The 21,826-nt window shown below is 35.9% G+C and overlaps 1 protein-coding gene across 6 annotated transcripts in view; it reads right to left on the bottom strand.

Moving 5' to 3' along the window:
• Positions 1–1,711: 1,711 nt before the first annotated feature.
• The window catches only part of COL4A4 (collagen type IV alpha 4 chain), a 76,761-nt gene continuing 56,646 nt past the window's right edge, over positions 1,712–21,826 (bottom strand). For 5 of the 6 annotated variants that reach the window (XM_039350914.1, XM_039350918.1, XM_039350913.1 and 2 more), the window contains 16 exons: positions 21,390–21,571; positions 19,505–19,568; positions 18,289–18,363; positions 17,308–17,415; positions 16,632–16,739; positions 15,444–15,515; positions 14,640–14,768; positions 13,790–13,897; positions 13,058–13,213; positions 12,860–12,958; positions 11,378–11,386; positions 9,604–9,738; positions 8,445–8,561; positions 7,793–7,981; positions 6,250–6,536; positions 1,712–2,951 (listed from right to left, as the gene is read on the bottom strand). In XM_039350914.1, the coding sequence (XP_039206848.1) occupies positions 2,688–2,951; positions 6,250–6,536; positions 7,793–7,981; positions 8,445–8,561; positions 9,604–9,738; positions 11,378–11,386; positions 12,860–12,958; positions 13,058–13,213; positions 13,790–13,897; positions 14,640–14,768; positions 15,444–15,515; positions 16,632–16,739; positions 17,308–17,415; positions 18,289–18,363; positions 19,505–19,568; positions 21,390–21,571 (2,102 nt within the window). In that variant the 3' untranslated portion in view covers positions 1,712–2,687. Of the gene's footprint in view, positions 2,952–6,249; positions 6,537–7,792; positions 7,982–8,444; positions 8,562–9,310; positions 9,519–9,603; positions 9,739–11,377; positions 11,387–12,859; positions 12,959–13,057; positions 13,214–13,789; positions 13,898–14,639; positions 14,769–15,443; positions 15,516–16,631; positions 16,740–17,307; positions 17,416–18,288; positions 18,364–19,504; positions 19,569–21,389; positions 21,572–21,826 lie in introns of those variants that run through there. The other variant, XM_039350919.1, reaches the window with a different exon arrangement.

The raw sequence follows: 21,826 nt of genomic DNA, 5'->3' as shown, positions 1-21,826 counted from the left end.
TATTTTGTATTTAAAGTAGAAGATAGTACTTAAATAACTGATTGTTGAAGTTACCATGGGAACAACATATTTTTCATGATATTGGTATATAGGGCTAGAATAAATTGTCAAAATATGAGTAGCCAAAAATGCACAAACATCCAGGTTGACTCCATTTTACATGAAAACAATATGCAGGATTTTTTTTTTTACATTTGTTGTGAAATACAAGTTTTTTCCTTATTGCTACTGTTTTGCAAAATAAGGTTCAGGAATTTATTCCTCCCTACCTACAACCTCACCCAGAGCGACTGTTAGGAAAAGATTTATTCTCAGTGGAAAAAAATTCCCAGATATTGCAATATTCTATTTATGGATTGAATAATGTTATAAAATGTCACATGAAAGTTCTATGAATAGAACAGAATAGAGCTGGAAGGGACCTTGGAGGTCTTCTAGTCCAGTTCCCCGCTTAAGCAGGAGAACCTACACCATCTCAGTGATTGTCTAGTCTCTTCTTAAAAATTTTCAGGTGTGGTCTTACTAGGGCTTTGTAAAGCGGTACTAGTACTTCATGTGATCTTGATCTGTTTATACAACCCAGGATTGTATTAGTTTTTTTGGTTGCTGCTGCACATTGCTAGCTCATAATCAAGTGATTGTCCACTAGGACTCCAAGGTCCCTCTCACAGTTACTGTTTTTAAGCCAGATCTCGCCCAATCTTTATTCGTGCCTTTGGTTTTTCCTTCCTAAGTGTAGGACTTTGCTTTTCTCCACGTTGAAACTCATTTTGTTGGATAGGGCCCATTGTTCAAGTTTGTCAAGATCTTTTTGGATCCTGAGTTTGTCTTCTGGGGTGTTGGCTACTCCTGACAGTTTGGTGTCATCTGCAAATTTGACGAGTTCCCCTTCAATTCCCTCATCTAAGTCATTGATGAAAATATTGAAGAGTACTGGGCCTAAGCTGGAACCCTGTGGTACCCCGCTGCTTATTCTCTCCATGTGGATGTAGTGCCATTGAGGACTATTCGTTGAGTACGGTTTGTCATCCAGCTACAGATCCATCTGGTAGTGATGTTGTCTATTCCACCTTTTTCTAGCTTGCCAATTAGTAGGTTGTGGTCTATTTTGTCAAATGCCTTACTGAAATCTAAATATATTGCGTCCACTGCGTTTCTCTGATTTACTAGTTTAGTCACTTAAATAGATTACTGTTAACAATCAATGATACATTATTTAATTAATGCATTTAAGAAAAACTAGGTTATCAATTGAGAAACTAATATGATTCATTCTGTATTATATGTATATTTATTTTAAACAGAAACTATTAGAAGTCAGAATTTTTTCAGTGTAATAAAAAAGCAAACAAAGAAATGAGTATTTAAATGTTATTTCTGCTTTCTGAATGGAAGGACAATGTAAATTTTGTCTTTTTGTGGCATTTAGTCTTTTGTGCCCTGCTTCTTATATGCAGAAATGTAAGATGCAACAATATTTATTTATATAAACACCCACTTGCATAATAACTTTGGGTAGTGTCACATATTTTATCAGATTGTTTATTCAGTATTCTCTTTCACTTTCTAGATAAAGGGAAATCTGTAGGATTTGTGTTTTTAAAAGAAATATATTACTTGCTTTTTCCTGAATACTATTGGTTGGAGCTCTGAGGTAGAAGAGTTATGTAGGAGTGGAAAAAATCCAGAAAAGGAACAGGAAGATTCTAAATTAGTTACAGGAAACATTGGAAGCTGGTGTTTCCACTGAATAGATGTCATAAAATATGAACTGGGAAGATGCCTTAACTTCCACAACTGCCCTGAATAGTATGTAGACCAAGCCTGCAGAAGGAGTTAATATTATGCTTTGGGTTGTAAAGATAACAGCTTCTATTCAGTTCCATTGAAACATACAATTTAATCAGGAGTGCTTACATTTTTGGGCATGTAACTGCAAAATGAAAATGTTACTTTTCCAGAAAGGTCCAGTTTTTAAGATGTCCTGATACTGAGATGATATTGCTGTCTACTGTATTATAGTTTGCAGAGAGTCTGCTAGTTTTACTTAAGATGGTTAAAACTAAAGCTAAAACATTTTACGGAATTAATTCAAAAACAACTTGAAAATTACACTTGAATTAATCATATGGTATTTTGTCATCAAAATGTAAGCTTTTAACTTCTGCTTTAGAGCTTCTCAGAAAGCAACTCTACCTCCATTTTTTTAAAAAAATATGAAATGAAAAGGTGAGGACAACAAATTATTGTGTCTAAACAAACTCACTGCCACATTTTGCTCAGAAAACCTTTGGTTTTGCTTTGTCCGGGTCAGATACAGATGATTTCTAAGAAAAAGAATACTGACTACACATAGTCCTTGATTTACGATCACCTTTGAGCCCAAAATTTCCATTGCTAAGCAAGACCTTGAGTAAGTTGCACCCCATGGTTATAAGTCAATGATGCTACCACTTGGATCCCCAAACCTAAATAAAATTATGAATGAGCAAAATCAATTGAACTACAAAGCTGGTATTCATCTCTCATCTACTGCAGTTAATTTATGCAGTTCTTTACTTCCCGGTTGCCATCTAAATATGCCTTTACAACTCATAATTGCTGGTCAGTTTGTAGATGTAATAATGACACAGCACCGAGATGAGAAAAAAATGGTTTATTTCTGTTCAAAAAAGGTTCAATGTCCACTAGGCATATTTCATGCAAACCTGACATCTGCCAATATTTCGCCGTTGTTCTTGTTCATCTTTGATAGTCCCTGAGAGAGGAGATGATGAAAACTGTGTCTCATTGTTCACTGTAACTAGCCAGAAACTGTATTCATTAATAAAAAAATGACATGTTCCTGGCTGACCCCGGCATTCAATAAAGGGTGATGATCGGAAGTCCTCCAGACAGCTTCCAGGGGACATGAGGGATTGCCCGCCTCCTTGGTCACCAGATCCTGTATGCTGAAAAAAAAAGAAAAAAATATCACCTATGCCATCCAATCATACATCCTCAGGAATGCTTTTTTGGATTTCTAATCTCACTGCACTCTGAAGCTACAGTTATAACTTTAATTTTAGGTTGAAGCATTGATGTTTAATATGTATTGGGCACTTGACCTTTCCCATTTATTCTTATACTGGTCCTGGATTGGATTCTAATTTGGACTGGATCCAGTGGAAATGTAGCAGTAGTACTTCTGATTAGTGTTAACTTCTAATTAAATGCAATGTAGATGGTTCAAAACTGTATACAATATCAAGCATGCACAGTAAAACAATGCATTCTTGGATATTTCCTAATGCAGTATAATACAAACAATACTAGCATTACTTCAGATTAAATTGACAATGACTAATTGACAATGACCTTTAACCAGCTTCATAAAGGTCCAACAAAAAGTATTTTAAGTGTTTGAATTTGGGCTACAACTAATTCGACAGAATAGGCAATAAGTGGGGGGGGGGGAATTCTAAAGCACCAGCCATCAATTTAAACTGATAATGCTCTTGGTATCCAGCCAATGTAGATATTGACAAAAAAGAGGCAGGGATATATGATGAGAGATCCAGAACCAACTAGATTTACCAATAAGTATTCATGACTTTCCTTATAATCTAACACAGGTCCCCAAATCCCGGTCCATGGACTGGGACCAGGCCGCAGCATACCAAAAACCAGGTCACACAAACAAGCAAACCCCCATCCACGGGATGCAGACAGTACATGAAAACACGCCCCCTCTGGTCCGCAGAAAAACCTCTCCACAGAACCGGTTCCTGGTGCTCAAAAGATTGGGGATGTCTGATCTAACACTCACACAAATCTCAAGGAAGCCTACTCCTTACTCTACTGCTTGCTATCCATTGGGTGATCTTTTCACTATTTGACATACGTAAGGGTGATGGCTTCTGAAACTAAATGAGGATTATAAATTATTGAACAGATTCATACCGAATAAAGATCTAGGAACTTTCTGCATTTTACATAAATCTACAGTTGGGCTGCGACATTTAGGCTATCATGTCCAATCCACGAATCCAGCACCAATATTCAAATATCACTGGCAAACTGCTGTCTAGCTTCCACTTGAATGCATTCAATGGTGGGTCTTAATAACTTCGGGTTATTATAATTATGTAATTGTATCACACCATCAAGTTGGGCACTTAAAAAGTTCATTTCTTAATCCTTCCAGATTAAAAATTCCATTGACTTCACCTCTATATGGCAGTTTGCAAATGAAGCAGCTGAGAAGACCTGTAACAGGGCTCTCCTGTACATTTCTTGTAAAACAAAATGAGCAAGATCATGTTTGTTACATAGTAGCATCATACGCAATTTGCCTTTAGGTGCTAATGAACCTGTTATACTGTCCAATAATTAAATATTATTTTATATGTAATGCTTCTGATTATAATAAGGTAAAATTTATGCTTAGATTGCTTTACTACATTTTCTACCACCTTTTAACCTCTTAAGAAATACACATGGATGATTGCCAACTAGTTAGCTGAGTATTATCTCCTCTACTTTTCATTACATTCTGTTCCCAGAATTGCAACTAGATTTCCTGAACAAACATTTTACACATTCAACCCCAAAATTATCAAAATATTTTATTTCCTATAGCTGTAAAATGTAAAGTAAGCCATTTTTTAAAGCTGTAGAGATATTTTAGTTAATTATTTGCTCAGTGGCGAGTCAGTTCTCATTCAAGAAGCTTCTGAGACTCTGATTGTGCATAATGTATGGCAATCTTTTATTTACATGGAAGAGTCAGGTACAAAGCAATCAACAAATGTAAAAATGCTACCAGACTTCCTTTTGGTAGATGGGCAGCCATGTTACTTTGAGTAAGAAATAAACAAACAAATGTGAGTAGACAGAGAAAAAACAACAACAAATAGTTGTTAATAGAGTAAATGCATTGGTTTCTAGTTGTCATTGCTGCTGGTAAATGTTTTGTAAGTATCTTAGATATTTCAGTACATTGGTCTCATTATAACTCATCTGTAACTGATTAGGATAGACTGGAAAACTTACCAATAAATTTTTATATAGGTAGTCCTCACTTAACAACTGCCCTCTTTAGCAATTTTTTAAAGTAATGACAGCATTGAAAAGATAACATTGCATCCGCTCCTTGCATTTACACCTACTGTGTTTCCCCGAAAATAAGACTGGGTCTTATATTAATTTTTGCTCTAAAAGACGCATTAGGGCCAGTGGTGGGATTCAGCCAGTTCGCACCAGGTCGGCAGAACCAGTAGCTAATTTTTTGTTGACTTCGGCAAACTGGCTGAAGCCCTAGCACTTCAGACTGCCGGAAGTGCATGAAAGCCACTTCTGGAAGTCTGTTCTGAGCCTCAGAAGCCTGGTGGAGGCTTCCCATCCCAGATCAGCCCAATGGAAGAGTGTAGATGCCACTTATTTTTAAAAAATAAGAATCAAGTTCATTACGTTTATATTGCAGCAATATTTCATAAGAGAAATATAGAGGTAAATTACTACAATTCTCCTTTTTGAATTAAGGTAGGTTAAAAGGCTGCTTTACCTCTATGGAAATTCTCAATCATCCAGGTCATGGTTGTCCCAAAGGTGCTTTTCAAAAGGCAACTGGACTTATATTGGGGGGAGGGCTTCCTTTGAAAACATTTTGCTTCTCAGCCGAGAAGCTTTTTCAGTTCTGAACTGAAAAAGCTTCCTAGAGGAGAAGCAAAACATTTTCAAGAGCCCCCCCCCCCCCAAGTCCAGTTGACTTTTGAAAAGCATCTTTGGATCAGGCTGCTTTATGGTTTACTTCAGTTTAATAGTCATATATTTATCAGATAGAATCCAACTATAAAATGAGATTCTGTGATGATTTTAGTAGTGAGTATTAAAGTATTTAGAAATGAGTACTCTGAAAGCAAGAAACATCTGTTAATGAACAAATGAAAACTGCAGTTATCAGATCAGTATTACAGGAATTCATACTGGGTTTTTTTTAATGACAATATTCCATGTTAGAAAGAGCCGTAGTGGCACAGTTGTTAGAGTGCAGTATTGCAGGCTAACTCTGCTGACTGCCAGGAGTTTGATCCTGGCTAGTCAAGGTTGTCTCAGTCTTCCTTCTGAGGTCAGTAAAATGAGGACCCAGATTGTTGGGGGTAACATGCTAACTCGGTAAACCACTTAGAGAAGATTGGAAAGCACTATGAAGAAGTATTTAAATCTAAGTGCTAGTACTAGTTAGATCATGCTAGTATTCAGTCTTACCATTAAGAATGAGTAACCTATCCAAAGACTTCTCCAGTTTGGTGGACAAGAAGGAATGGATTGATCTTGACTATGAACTGCAACAGCTTGGGCAGGAGCTTCACATACTACACATCGACTAATATAGGGCTGTATTTCTTCATCTGAGAGGGGCATCATAGGCAAAGGAGCTGCACTTGAAAGCCAGTAAGATTTATCATTTCGACTTGCGTAGTAGCAGACTTCATTGACATTGCAATAGGTAAAAGGCATAGTGCTAAACACAGGAAGACAGGATCCAGCCAGACCTAGAAAACAATTAACAATCCAAATATTAGCAATATTAATAATTGCTAGAGTAGCTTTATTCCTTATCTCATTTTAGTTGTACAAAGCCAGTAAGTGATAAGGATTTTTGATGCATTTACAGAATTTCTAAACAAAAGCTAACGTGTCCTCCAGAATAAACAGCTACACAAATCAGACATTTTTTTTTGCTTAATGTAAAGACTGAATTTTTAAGTGCTATGTAAACAATTTTATTATGATGAGCATTTTAGAATAAAGATTAAATATTTTCATAACAGAAACTTTACAGTCCATTTGGAGAAAATATTTAACATTTCAAACGTTAGTTAAGATAGAAGAGCCTTTAACCTGGATCCCTGATGAAACAGTCCCAGCAGTGTAAATATTTCTGAGTTAAATGAACCAACATATGGCACAGACCAAATCAGGTTACATGGTTTGCTCAACAAACCACCATAACAAGTTTTGATTGCTGATTTATAAAATTCAGCTAATAGGTTACAAATTGCACCCCCAGTATTTTGAGAAAACATCAAGGATGTTATTATAACCAGTCTTGTAATTTTGATTATATACAGTAAATTTTGTTATTTACCCTTAATTTTTTAAAAATGGAAATAGTGGCACTTGTCCATAGTAAAATGCTTAGACAATTCCATATTTTATGTAAATTAAAATGCTACAAAAAACGTAGCTCATTTTTAAATGTTTGTAGTAACATCCGGATTGTAACATGCTCTCCAAAATCATGCTTAAAACTCTAGTAATGATTGAGGGAGTGGTCAGGCATATAAAATTATTGTAAATAAAACCAAAGATAAACCCTTTGGGCATTCCGCCTTCAGCAGAATCAACCTGATAATGAAGGTTCAAGTAGGGGAGCAGAGAGAATAACCATTACATAAAACAAAATGGTACATAACAAAATAGAAAATAGTCCATATCCTATAACAGCATAGATGGTGAAACAGCATAGATTCAGATTCAGATAGCTATGGCTTATAAGAAAAAGTCTGATAACATTAGTTTCCAAACAAGTTTAACAAATATCATATATGAAAATGAATGGACAGTCAACTTGTTATTCCTAGTAAGCTGATCTATTACACCTAATAATTGAGACTTCATAAACCGAACATATGTTTGAAGCTCCTCAACTTTAGCCTAAGACAAAAACTTCAATGAGATATAATACAACAATTTACAATAAAAGGGCAAAATATTACAACATTTTTGTAAATGTTATAATGCTCACCAAGGTCTTGATTATGAGCTTTCTCCTGCCCTTCAAAATACAGCAGGCTGTATCCAGTCCATAATCTTGTCATTCCCTCAGGGCAAAACGGCTCTGTTTCTGACTGACTATGCAAAACAAGCAGGAACCCGCTACTCCATTTGGATGCTGATCCTGGTGGCCCTGGAATCCCAGTTTGGCCTGAAGGACCTTAAGGAATGGAGATAAGGCAGACAAGTAAGAATCTACTTAAAAGTTGGTGCCATTTTAAAAAAATTACTTTCTAGAATTAGTTTGAAAGTGAATGAGGAGTCTTTATTCCTAAACTTGAAATTATCTATCTATCTGTCTGTCTGTCTGTCTGTCTATCATCTATCCATTCATCCATCCATCCATCCATCCATCCATCCATCCATCCATCCATCCTCTATCTATCTCTGTCTATTTATCTATCATGGTCAATAAGATGGCAGTTTTCTCAAAATTATACAGAGATTTGACCTCAAAAATGTAAAGAACTCAGTTTCTGCTCCTATGGGACAGAAACATCAGGATGCAGGTTCAATATTTCCAAGTTAAAAAAAAAATCACAGTCACCAATATTTATTATCTAAACATCCATTTGCAAAATAAATATACTTCTAAAAGAGGACCAAATAAAATAAAGTAGAACCTTGTGGCCCTGTGTTTCCTTTTTCTCCCATGTCACCTTGATCACCATGAGGTCCTGGTGGTCCGAGCGAGCCTTCTAGCCCTTGCTCACCTAATGAAACTTCTTCTCCTTTATTTCCTAAAATATATCAGTTATTTGAGAACAGATATAATTCCACACTATGCATACATAACTATCCCCTCTTCTGTCTCTAGAACAAGCAATAGACTCCTATTGTTGATACTGCAAGCTTTCTGATGATTAAACCTACATTTGGTGTTACACAGTGGAAGTATAACACTTTACATCAATATTTTTTATATTTGGCAACTTTACTGTAAGATGCATGGAGTTCAACTCCCAGAATTCACCAACAAGCATGGGGGACTTCACATATTTTAAAGTTGCCAAGTTTGAAAAACAGTGCTTTGATGTTAAGTGGAATAAGAAATTTGGACAGAAGACTGTAAAAATGTGTGACATAAAGCTGGAGGTAAAATGAAGGTGCACAAACATAGGAACGGGCCAGTCTTAGATAAATATTTTATTTATTTAGTTGTATCCAATCTTTGATATTTTTACAAATAACTCAAGGTGGAGAACACACTTTCCACCTATTTTCCTTTAAAACAACAGCCCTATCAGGCGGGTTGGGCTGAGAGAGAGTGACTGGTCCAAAGTCGCCCAGCTGGCTTTCATGGCTAAGATGAGACTTGAACTTAGTCTTTCTAGCCAGGTGCCTTAACTACTAGACCAAACTGGCTCTCACATATATACTTTGGTATGCACAACATGTCCAACTACAGAATATTACCAAAGTGTGGGTCCTGAAAAGTTCAGGCTTTCTGTGTTAGGAGTTGGGGAGATTTTAGGTTAAGACACCCATTTTATTCCTTAAACCCATTTCCAAAACAGAAAAGTGGCCACTTTGCATTTTAAAGTAATTATTGGGTGTTTCATACACCTGTTTGTTACCTAAGATAACTCTACTTCCAAAACTGGATCTGAAAGTTTTGATCTTTCATTGTTGGCCTTTCTACCCAGGACAGTAAGGTTCTTGAGGTCACACATGAGCATTTCAGAAGTTACACAACCCTAAGTTGGGAAAACAAATAGTAAAGATTTTTGAGACTCTCCCTCTTCGTTATTACATAGTTTCTGAAGTCATACAATCTTTTACCTGGAGGTCCAGGAAAGCCAATTGGCCCTCTTAATCCTACAAAGCCTGGTGGTCCTCGTGGGCCTAATACTCCAGGAGGCCCTGGAATCTTAGGACATGATGAATAATCAACTCTTCCAGGTTCTCCTGGGTCACCTGAAATAAGCAGTATTAAATACCTTATTAAAAGTACATTAGGTACCAGTATGAAGAAATTCTTCTCATGTTTGACCAATGATCTTTTATTGTTTTATATTGTATTTATTTATTTATTTATTATTTTTATTTATTTATTTATTAGATTTATGTGCTGCCCATCTTATCTAAAAGTGATTCAATTGAAAGGAAATAAAAATGAAGAAATGATTATGAGGAATACATTGTGCTCATACATTGTGATTAACATGAATTTGCTTCAACAACTGCATTTAAGGTGAAGTGATATTACTGAACAAGGTTATAGACCATGGGTTCTCAACCTTGGCAACTTTAAGACGTGTGGACTTCAAAGCTGGCTGAGGAATTCTGGGAGTTGAAGTCCACACATCTTAAAGTTGCCAAGGTTGAGAACCCCTGTTATAGACAGACTGGCTCCTACACCTGGAGATAAATGAACGTAGTTATTAAACCTGAACAAATGTTTCGGTAGGGGTTCTTCAGGGAGAAGTCTCTCTGGATTCATAGCTCTTGCTTCACGGAACAGGTGGCAGCTGTGGCAATAGAGGCCTTGGCACAAATTCATCTTATGTACCAACTGCACACATTCCTGGATCAGTCAATGAACAGTCAGCTCATGCTTTGGTCACCTCACATATGGACTCTTGCAGTGTGTTCTACATGTGACTGCCTTTAAAGAACACTCAGAAACTGCATAAATGAGTTATGGGCATGTCCTAGTACACCCATATAACACCTCTGATTTATGAATTGCACAATAGGGTTATAGGTGTAATTCAAGGTGCTCACTATGATTTATAAAGGCCTTCATGGCATATGGCCTGGTTTTCCATAGACTCATCAGCTATGTGCCACTTATGTTGTCTGCCCATCCTGTTTAAGCTGGCAGAGTTGGCCTATTTCAAATCCATTGATTAAACAGTCAGTTTAAACATTGCCTGCCTCTGGAAGAATATTGCCCTCTCCAAGATCTATATGTCACCTACCATCACCTTAGTTAAATGAACCCTTAAAGTCTAGCTCTCCCCCCAGGCTTTGATCTAGGATGAATAGCAGCACCCTCGAAGAAGTGGTTTAGGCAAAAGAGGTATGATTATTTTGCTCTTTCTGAATGTTCATCACTCTTTTTCTGATTTGTACTGTTATGAGCCAAGTGGTCTTACAAATTTGATAAATAAATAAACAGCATCATCACATAAATTTTCTCAATATCTTCTACTTTCCCCCTGTGATTTCCAATCATAATGCAATACCAGGGAAAGACATAATGTCTTTAAAGAGATAGGTACAATCATTTTGCCCCTGTGAACTCCAAAGCACTTTCCCCTAATTATTTGCAAAGCATTCTATAGTCCTGTTATTTATTTATTTCTGTGCAGCACTGAAATAAAAATTTACATAACTTCTTCCAAGGAATTGCCTTTGCCAGTACTTGGTCCTTTCCCTGACATCAGTAAAACAGCGAGAGATTAAAAGTGTTTTGAGGAGTATATTTAACTTCTATGGTCAAGAGGAATGTTATTAGAATGTTTTAATTAACACAACAGAATGAGATTTGAGGATATCAAATCAAATGGGAAATCAACAAGCACTGAAGAAAATACTTTCTTTAGCTTACCTCTGTAACCTAGTAGAATAAAGGCCAAGGATCAGATCATGACAGCCATTTCACATGTAGGAAGAAAATCATAGAGACAGGTTAATATAGGATAGTGTTCCTCCACCGTATCAAGTTCAATCAATCAATCAGAATAGTGCTGGAAGGTACCTTGGAAGTCTTCTAGTCCAACTCCTTGCTCAAGCAGGAGACCCTATACCTGTGATCCCCAACTTTTCCAGCCTGGCAGTCCAACCTGGTGTGATGGGGGGAATGTGAGTGGCATGTGCTCGACTCCATTTGTGCTAGTGGTGTGCATGTGCTTTCCACTGTGCAAATGGAGTGCTTGCGCTTGAAGCTCCACCCATGTGAGTGGAGGCACTTGTGCTTGCATTCAAAGCACCAATCGTGCAACTCTGTTCAAATGAATGGAGCTTTGTGTGCAAGTGCAAGTGCCCTCTGCCTGTATGAGTGGCGCTTTGTGTGTGCATGTGCTTGCCCACCTCATGCAAGTGGAGCTTCATGCACATGCACTTACCCATTTCTTCCATGGCCTGGTTTTAAACAGGTTGCTGCCCAGTAGTGGGCCATGGCCTGGGAGTTGGGGACCCCCTGCCCAATAGCATTTCAGACAGGTGGCTCTCCAGTCTCTTCTTAAAAACCTCCAGTGATGAAGTACCCACAACTTCTGAAGGCAAGCTGTTAGACTGCTTAATTGTTCTCACTGTTAGGAAGTTTCTCCTTAATTCCAGGTTGCACCTTTCCTTGATTAGTTTCCATCCATTGTTTCTTGTCTTGCTTCTGGTGCTTTAAGTTAACCCCCTCTTCTTTGTGCCAGCTCCTCAAATACTGGAATACTGCTATCATGTCACCACTAGTCCTTCTTTTCTCTAGACTGGCTATACCCAATTCCTGCAACCATTCTTCACATGTTTTTGTCTTCAAGCCTTTAATCATCTTAGTTGATTTAAGATATGTGGACTCCCAGAATCATCAGAGTTGATGTTCACACATCTTAGAATTGATACCAGAAATACTGGTATTGAAATACAACAAGAACTGCTATGACTTGAAGTGTGAGCTCAAGATTTTGCTGCCTTAGAAAAAAGCAGCAAACAGGATTTGCTTCCCATCAATTCAAAGCAATTTAATACTAAAATTAGTTAATGTATTCACTCCTGAGAATGAAAATTCAGTAGCACTCAACCTCCACTGGCAATAAAAATGAAATTATAGTAAAATAAATACAATGTGCTTCCCTTTCAGTCAGCTGCTTGAGATGACTCAACCTAATGGCACAGTCAGGCTAACACATCTGGTTTCTTCTTTCATTATAACAGTAGGAGAAACAAATATGAGTTAGCTATCTAAATTGACTTTGAATTTTTATCACTGGATTTAAAATTACTTTTATTTATTGTAATTTGATAATCGTATCATTCGAACTGTGAATTCAGAACAATCAAAATTAAAAAAAATAATGCCTGAAATGTTAAGGTTTACCTTTATGGCCCACAGGACCAGTTGGGCCCTGAAGACCCTGAGCCCCAGGCTCTCCAGGGACACCAGGCGATCCTTGCAGACCAGGCTTCCCCATTAGACCTCAACAATGAGAAAAAAGAGATCAGTGCTGCACCTCTACTACTGGAAATTTCTAATCCAAAATTTAAATCTGTGCTAAACTAGTAATTTCATACATACCTTTTGAGCCTTTTCTTCCTTGGTTTCCTGGAATACCCTTAGTTCCCTGTTTACCACATGGACCAGGAACACCAGGGGGCCCCAAAGTACCAGAGTCCCCTGAATCTCCTTTAATAAGTATAATTTTTCCTGGAGGCCCAGGTTTGCCTGGAGGGCCTGAAATAAAAAGTAAAATGATTGGTAACAAATATCAACATTTTCAATATCATGAATATACTTTTGATTTATCAGAAGTATTAATTTTCAATATCACAACAGAATGTTCAATTCACAATTTATTTATTTATTAAATGTGTTTGCCACCTATCTTGCTTCAAGGGTTCACCAACCAGATGAAAAAGTGGAATTACATAAAAAGGATTGCTGTAAAAGGTTTTCCAAGACTTCTCTTTGCCTACAGAGTATACTATTCTGTTCAGAGTATTAAACATTTCTTTAAAGTTATATCTTGCTGGATAATCAGTTATACTGTTAAAACCAAATGCAAGCAAGCAAGCAGGCAATTCATCTGTAACAATGTTTAAAAGCCACCATTGCCCCAAAGCTTTTCAGTTGCAATACAATAAAAACCCAGTAAAAGACCACTTTTTGATTAGAGTCTTGAAGGAGAGGATCCTCTAGTATGGATTTTAAAAAATGTTCCCTAAGAGAATTTCTGGAGGAAATTCAAATGATTTTAAATGGTTCAATTGACTTTTACATTTCTGTTATTCAAATACTATTTAGAAGTACCTCTAATGCCATCTGAGCCAGCCGGGCCTTGGTCTCCTGGAAAGCCACAAGTTCTATTTTCAGGAGTCTGACCCATACGGCCAGCAGAACCAGAAACACCTGGCTTACCTGCAAGAAAAAAAGAATAAAGATAAAATATTAATCCTGGCCATGTTTTATAGATTTCCTTTCTCCTATCACATTTACTTAAGATAAGGTACAATATTGCACATCTGTTGTTTTAATTACTATGCAAAAATTGACAGTGTGAGAATTCAATAAATTATTACTGCAGCTTTTGAAACAATCAAGATATTGTTTATCAACTGGCTATGGAACTGTAATACGTACATTTGATTTACATTACATTACTCGTTTACTAAGAATCTCTGACTCTAGAAAAGAGAACACAAAATAAGACTCTTGCCCCTTCCAGCTGTGGGTAAAAGAATGATGTGAAACGATGCAATATATAAGGACAATAAAGCCATTGTTTATAAAATGAAATAATTGAAATCTGGCAAGATAGAATTCTAATAATGTAGAGGAATGTATTAGGGTGCCAAAATAAGATCATCGCCCAATATTTTATCTAATGCATTCTGATTTAGAGGTCATAATGCGATTTACATAATTTTCTTTCTTCATTCCTATGCAACAAGTCAAAACTATATAACCCATAACCTTGCTATGTTGAGGGCTCTTCCTTTGGTGAGGAGCCCAGTGATGTAGTTGTGCTTACCAATAAAACATACTTAGTTTCATCTATCTCCAATCACTCTAGCTTATGATTTAAGAGAGCATTTTCTCCACATCTTAGGTAACAAAAACAAATGTTTTTTTTTTTTAAATTAAGAGATCTACTACTTACCAGGAGGACCTCTTAGACCTTTCTCTCCTTGGGGACCTAGTTGAGTAGTTCCTGGAAGCCCAGGTTCTCCTCTGTTACCTTTTGGCCCTTGTTCTCCTATGCACCCTGGAGGTCCCATTTTACTTAAACCTTTATAAGAGAACAATAATAAGTGAAAGGAAATGAATGTTGGATTTAATGGCATAAATGATTTATTCCTTTGATTCTATCAAACAGAAGCTACATTTAGTCAATATGTGATTTTTTCAGCTTTCCTATTTGGTATATTGAATCCTTCACTTCTTCTAGAGATAACTAAGGTCAGGGCTTTTTTTTCTCATAGAACGCCCAGAACGGAGTTCCAGCACCTTTTTGGGATGGAACCTTGTAGGGTAGGCAAGGCGGGTTGTATGACATGTGTGAGTTCTGGCACCTTTTATTTATTTTTTTTTAGAAAAAAACACTGACTAAGGTCAATGAATTTTGCAAAGCAACATGGGTGAGAGGCTGCTAGTAGAAATTACCATGGATAATTATGTAATACTATACATAGGAACCAAGACTCATGTATTCTCTGATAATTAGCCTTTTTTGTTACATCATGAATATTTCATTCAAAATACAGTTGATTAATTTCTTGCAGTATAATTGTTTTCTTCATTAGACATTCCAGTATAATAATATTAACTATTGCATATTTTTACTAGTTTGCATTAGAAGTAACTAATGTCAAGAGCCAAGAATCATACATTTATTAAGTGTAAATAATTGTTTCTTGATACTGCCTTTAATTTAAAAAAATGTATAATAATTTTAATTCTTTACCTGGGAGTCCTGACAAACCCTTTTGACCTTTTTGTCCATTTACACCATTTACTCCAGGTGATCCCAATAAGCCTTTGATATTTTGGGAAAAATAGGATTGAGTGAATTCAGGAAAAGAAAATGATCATTTTATAAAAATGCAACAAGTAGACAAATACAAGAAGTAGTTAATGAACATTTTTTTTCTATCAACTGTTTACCTGAAATTTAGCAAATGTAAACTTTTTGTTACTTCCAGGAAGATAAAAGCAATTATAAAATCATAATTTTACATTTTTTGGTCTATTACTTACCTATTCCCCAGTATTTCCCAGAAAATATTCAATACATGTCAAAGACTTTCTGAAGATGCTTAAAATGGAATGGAAGATTGGTACTAATGATATAAAATTTTATCTCAGTATCCTTATTGGGTAATTTATCTAATAATTTTGATTTTACTTTTGAAACAAAATTTTGATGCCAATGATTTCATCAAAGTTGTTATCAGGTTTTACTTATCACTTGCAAGCTCAAATTACTATCATTATTATTATTAATTACTTGTTATTTGGTATCCAGTGCAGTGATGTGGAGTCTAAATGTACCCAAACACCTACAGTTTTATAATTTGACAATAGCTACCTCTAATAATTTGTCTGTGTCGAATGCATGCATCTGACTGAATGAAATTGTAACCCTTCTCAGATAGATCAGACAGGAAACACAGTCAGATGAGGTTATTCTACTTTATTGTAAGAGTACATTAACAAAATCTTGAAGTTCTGAAAGTATAACTCTCCTGCCATCTCCTTTACAACCTGAAAAGTTAGTGAGGCCCCCTTTGAGCCTCTTTGTCCACCTCTTACGCAGCTGTGAGCTATGCCCTCTCTTATCTGACCATTCCCTGGGCAGCATTTCTTCTCTCCATCTCTCAAGGTCTTTCTCATGTACCATTGTACAAATGATGGAACCTGGATGCACAATCTATTTTGATCTTCCAATTTTTGTTCCACAGGCAATCAAAAATTTTAAATCTCCTTCTACTAAAGATATACAGTAAGCCTAATAGAATGGAATAGGTAGGCTAGAGATGTGTTTTCAAAACACCAGTTTATGCAGTACCTTTCTATCAAACATCATGTATGCATTTTAATGCCATGCTGTGCACTGACATCTGTAATAATCATTTTTCTCCACAATATTTACCTTTTCTACCTGGGTTACCAGGTAATCCTGGGAAACCTGGAGTTCCCAAAAAACCAGGTCTACCTTGTTCACCTGGAGGTCCTGGAAATCCTACTGCTCCCTGAACACCTAAAATAAAATAGATATTTCCTATATTTAAACACAATTTATTATTCTTTCTCACGTTATTATAATTCTCCCTAATTTAGCAACATGGTAATTAAAATCTCTAGAATAAGATAAATCTTGGAATGTGTTCAGACTAAACTGGCATTTAGCCTGCCATTCTAAAGGAAGTTCAAGTGCCTGCCGTGGCATGCCAAAAACTGAAGCAGCTTGGACTATCATTTTGCATTTAAGGATATTCAAGTTTAAAGACCTATTTTTCAGTTTAAATCTGCCCAATCACCCAATATCAAAAAGAAAGAAAAGAAGGGGACATTTTGAAATGCCATTGGATATCCCCTGCAACCATAAAAGGCAATAAAAATGGACTAAATAGTGTGGATTTACACAAAAAAGCTGACTATGTTTTTTGTATGGCTATGAGGTAAAAATGTGAATAAGTCTGTATACATTATACATTTTATTTTTATTAGTGTCTTCTTCCATTATTCATATGTTCACTTTCACTGTCATGTCCACGATCATACTTCACAATATTTATTTTAATATCAATCTCTTTTTTCTTTCTCACCTGGGAATCCAGGTGATCCTACATTTCCAGGCAACCCTTTGGAACCCTGTTTTCCTGATTCTCCTTGAACACCTGGCATACCTTGATCTCCAGGTAATCCAGGAAGTCCTTAAATGGTCACAAAACAATCAAACTTTAGTGTATACATTTTTCAATAGAATGTGCTTATTGAGTTCTCTTTCTAGATAGATGGATATTGCAATTGGCATCCAAATCTAACCTTGAGCTTATTGTTCATCATCAGTTAATGGTTTATACAAAATGCAAACAGTAATTCTGAATAATAACCATACTATTCATAGTCTATAGCTAAGATAATAACCTTTAAAAATACATTTATATTTCTAAAAAAGTTATAAGTAGAGCATTAAAATTTCGTGCATTCCTGTAATGGTTAAAATGGGAAGCAAGAAAAATAGGTAATAAAACCACATATGAATAATTCTTTAATATACCTACTACACATCAGTATCTTTATCTGGCTTAAACAATTAACTTTCCCTGATAAACATAAGTTATAAAATCAGACCATATATTTGAGAAGGCTTTAACTAGCTTGACCAAAATTCAGTTAGAATGGTAAATCAACTTGTACATCAATTTATAGATCAAATTGTTTTCAACTTGGCAATATGCCAAACATTTTGGTATCAAAACGCCAACATAATATTACCTTTCTTTTTTAAAAAAATATGAACATTCTGGTGGCAGTCAACAAAAATTCTTACTCCAGCTAAATTGTCAAAAATGTATAAAGCATTAAGCCAGTGTTGGAAGTGTGAAAAGGAAGAGGGGACTTCTTACTGTGCATGATTTCTTGTGAAAAAGTAAAGTTGAGTGCAAATTCATGCAAAGATGCAAAAGATATCCAAATGAATTATTTTTATTGGCTTTATGGATGCCAAACTAGAAAAGAAGTTAATATTGTACATACCAACTGTGGGGAGATTATTATCTAAAAATAATTAAAAATAACGTCACCTGGTGATCCTTGGACCCCTATAGGCCCTTTCTTGCCAGGTTGACCATAATGAGTAGCTGGGTCACCTCTGCTACCTGTAAACAGGGGGAATTGATGTTACAATCGAAAGCTATCCTATCAACTCAGCAAATAGATTAATTTTCTTTGCATTTGTTATGCCAATATCCACCTTTTGGGCTATTCAGAATTTTTTATTTTTATAACAGCATTACCAAACGCTTGAAGTCATATTTACATAATTTAACAAAACAATTTCCCCCCCAAAAATCTGTTTCTCTCTGTAACTAAAACAAAATGAACATTATTTTAAAAAACTTTCTATAGCATTAGTTGTATGAGAAGAAATCTGAACCATTTTCTATCACTTCTTAAGTACAGTACTATAAATTTGATCCACTTTTCTGTTTAGCTAATTTTGCTTTTGACAAATGCTTCTATCTAAATTCATTTCCCCCAGGTCCACAAAACTGGATAAACTAAGAATATTTACAAAGGAAGCTTGCATGATCATTCTGAAATTCTGTATTGTTATAATATCATTGTTAATACTTGGTACCATTACTTTCTCAGCTGAAAATCAAGAATAGTTGCCAGACATTCAGTCTAAATCATTCTCTATCTAATGTTTTTCTGCAGGAAAGCAGTTTGTTTCTTTCAAAAATGTATCATAATAAGTAACATAACTTACTATGTTATTTGAACTAGTAGCAAAGAAGGGTTTTAAATTCCTGATTTTTCTCCATTATTTTTAGTTGTTTTGAAATTATGCAGTTAACTACTTATTCTTCTGTGAACATAAGATGGAGTCATGTAATTTTTAGTTATATACTGAATAAATTGAATAAGATACTATTACCCATTAACTTTTCTTTTTAGAGAGGCATGAGATTGTGCGATCAATCAAATTGTGTGCTTTACTATGTAATCTTATTGGTTTGCTAGGAATGAAATACCATTGCTTCCAATGTGGATTGCTTTTAAATACATCTGTATAAGATTTGTCTCAGTCAAAAAAAAATTCATTAACTTTATTATTAATGTGTTAATTTATGTGCTTCTAAATCATTTTAATTCAAATTAGCTTATTATCAGCATTACATCAAAAAAGTATTTTTCAAAACAGTTATTCTGTCCATAATGCCTTTCTTAATGTATATATGCAAAGAACAAGTGATTTTCAATCATTAGTTATTGGCATTATTATTGCCCCATTACCTTTTGATCCTTTTTGGCCACCTAATCCTGGATGTCCAGGAGGACCTGATGGTCCCTGTGCACCCTAAAAAGAAAAAAAGTTGTCATTTATTTTATTTATGTATATTTATTTGTATTCTGCCTTTATTATTTTTACTCATTCAAGGTGGCCAACATGTCCAAGACACCTTCCTCCTCCTATTGTTCCCCAAACAACAATCCTGTGAGGCAGTGGTGGGATTCAGCTGGTTTGCACCTCTTCAGCAGAACTGGTAGATAATTTTTTGTTGCCCAGGCCCAGAATGGACTTCCGGAACCAGCATCCACATAGAGAACCGGTTGTTCACATATTTGAATCCCACCACTGCTGTGAGGTGAATTGGGCTGAGAGTGCGTGACTGGCCCAAGGTCACCCAGTGGGCTTTTATGGCTTTCCTGGTCCCTCCAGTTTTTAGCCTGATGCTTTAACCACTAGACCAAGCTGGCCCTTATTGTACACGAAATATAAAATTCTGACAGTTTGAGGAAATCAATTAAGCATCATACATGCATCAAAACCTGATCATTGATATGGGAAGTGAGTACTAATGATCATATTGGGAGCCAAATACTATGTAAAGAACAAAGATGTAAATAAAATAATTATAAATAGTTCTAGTTCTTTTGCTATACTAGTGCCTCATGTGTTGTAGGAATTATTTGTCTCAGATCATGGAAATAAGACAATTTTGTCACAAGAATTTTACTAGATCAAAAAGCTGATCTACCCAGAGTCCCCAGCAATTGTGTCTGCTGCAATTCCTAAGAAATACAACTTTTTTAGTATAAACAAGCCAGGATTAAAACAAAAACAAAAAACAATAACATTGTGCCTTAGAATCCCATCTAGCTTCTCCAGAATGTTCTCTACCACCTCAGTTTACCTGTATTTTTTTCTGGATACTTGGTTGTCTTTCCCAACAAAGTTCTGGGCTACAATTTCCATCGCTATATTTCTAAAATGGTCTCTGGCTCAGAAGGATTGTTGGAAAAACTTACAGGTAGTTCTTGACTTATGACTGGTTGATTAATTACCATTTAAAATGATGACAGTTACTGATGACCTGCTCTTGAAGTTCTGACTGCCGTACCATTTTGGGCATTTGGCGACAGACTTGCATTTACATGTGATTGCAGCATCCCATGGTCATATAATCACATTTTGTGAATTTTTGTCAGTTTCTGGCAAAAAAACACCCATTGGGTAAGCTGAATTCAAACTTTACAATCATGCAATTGGCTTAATGACTACATGATCACTTTACAACCACCTGATTCGCTCAATGACCATGGCAAAAACTGGTATAAAATTGAGTCCAGTCATGGTGTCACTTGATTTATGGCTGTAACAACTTAACACAAAACTTTGGTCTTGTGGTTGTAAGCCCAGGACTACCTGTACACTTGAGGCTCATGCTTTGCAACTTGCTAGCTCCCCATTAAAATAAGTTTGGGTGGGAAGTTTTATGCCCACTCATGGAGCTGTTGCCAAGCACACTTTCAAGGATAGGGATTCTTGCTAATTATTTGATGTAATAGATATTTGGGAAAGTATTGCTTAGGAAGTTTAGAGAAAATATATTGATTGCACAGCCCATGAAAATTTACTATGCAATCTAGAAAATACTCATAAAAAATTAAAGGTCCCACTAGACAACCATGGGTGAATGTTATGCCCCACCATAAATGGATCTGATTCTCACCCTGGATTCTAGGAATCTAACAAAAAGCAGCAGTGTTATATTATTACAATGCACTACAGACCTATATTATGATTTCATACACAATACATATGAAAATATGTAATATGTCCAAGTCCAAGTCCAAGTACAAAGATAAATATAGTATAACTGTCTTCTTGGCATACCTGATCACCTTTTTGTCCTTGAAAACCAATTACCCCTGTCACACCTGGAGGCCCTGGGGGACCTAGTGGGCCCTGGGAACCAGAGTGTCCCTCATCACCAGGCTGGCCCTTTTGAGTGCCTGGAGCTGCTTGTTTGCCTGGTGGTCCCGGGATTCCTCTGAATCCAGCATTGCCTTTATCACCTGAAATTATTTCACATGCATTGCAATATCATATAATAAAATAAATCTTCTTAACATGAATCTTAGTAATCATACTTTTACTTGATTTTGTATGTTAATTATAGGAATATTTTATATTACATTTTACTCTAGATTTTACTGTCTTTTGATTATTATTGTTTTTTCATGTTACTCCAAATAAAGGGAAGGCACAAAATCATACCTCTGAAATTTGGTAGCTACATTAAAATTTGGCAACACTGTCTTGGGTTGCCC

This window comes from Crotalus tigris, unplaced genomic scaffold (genome assembly GCF_016545835.1).
Source record: "Crotalus tigris isolate CLP2741 ecotype Arizona unplaced genomic scaffold, ASM1654583v1 scf7180000018364.571795, whole genome shotgun sequence".
NCBI lineage: Eukaryota > Metazoa > Chordata > Lepidosauria > Squamata > Viperidae > Crotalus > Crotalus tigris.
Note: the sequence above shows the minus strand (reverse complement) of the source record. Positions and strands in the feature narration are given on the sequence as shown.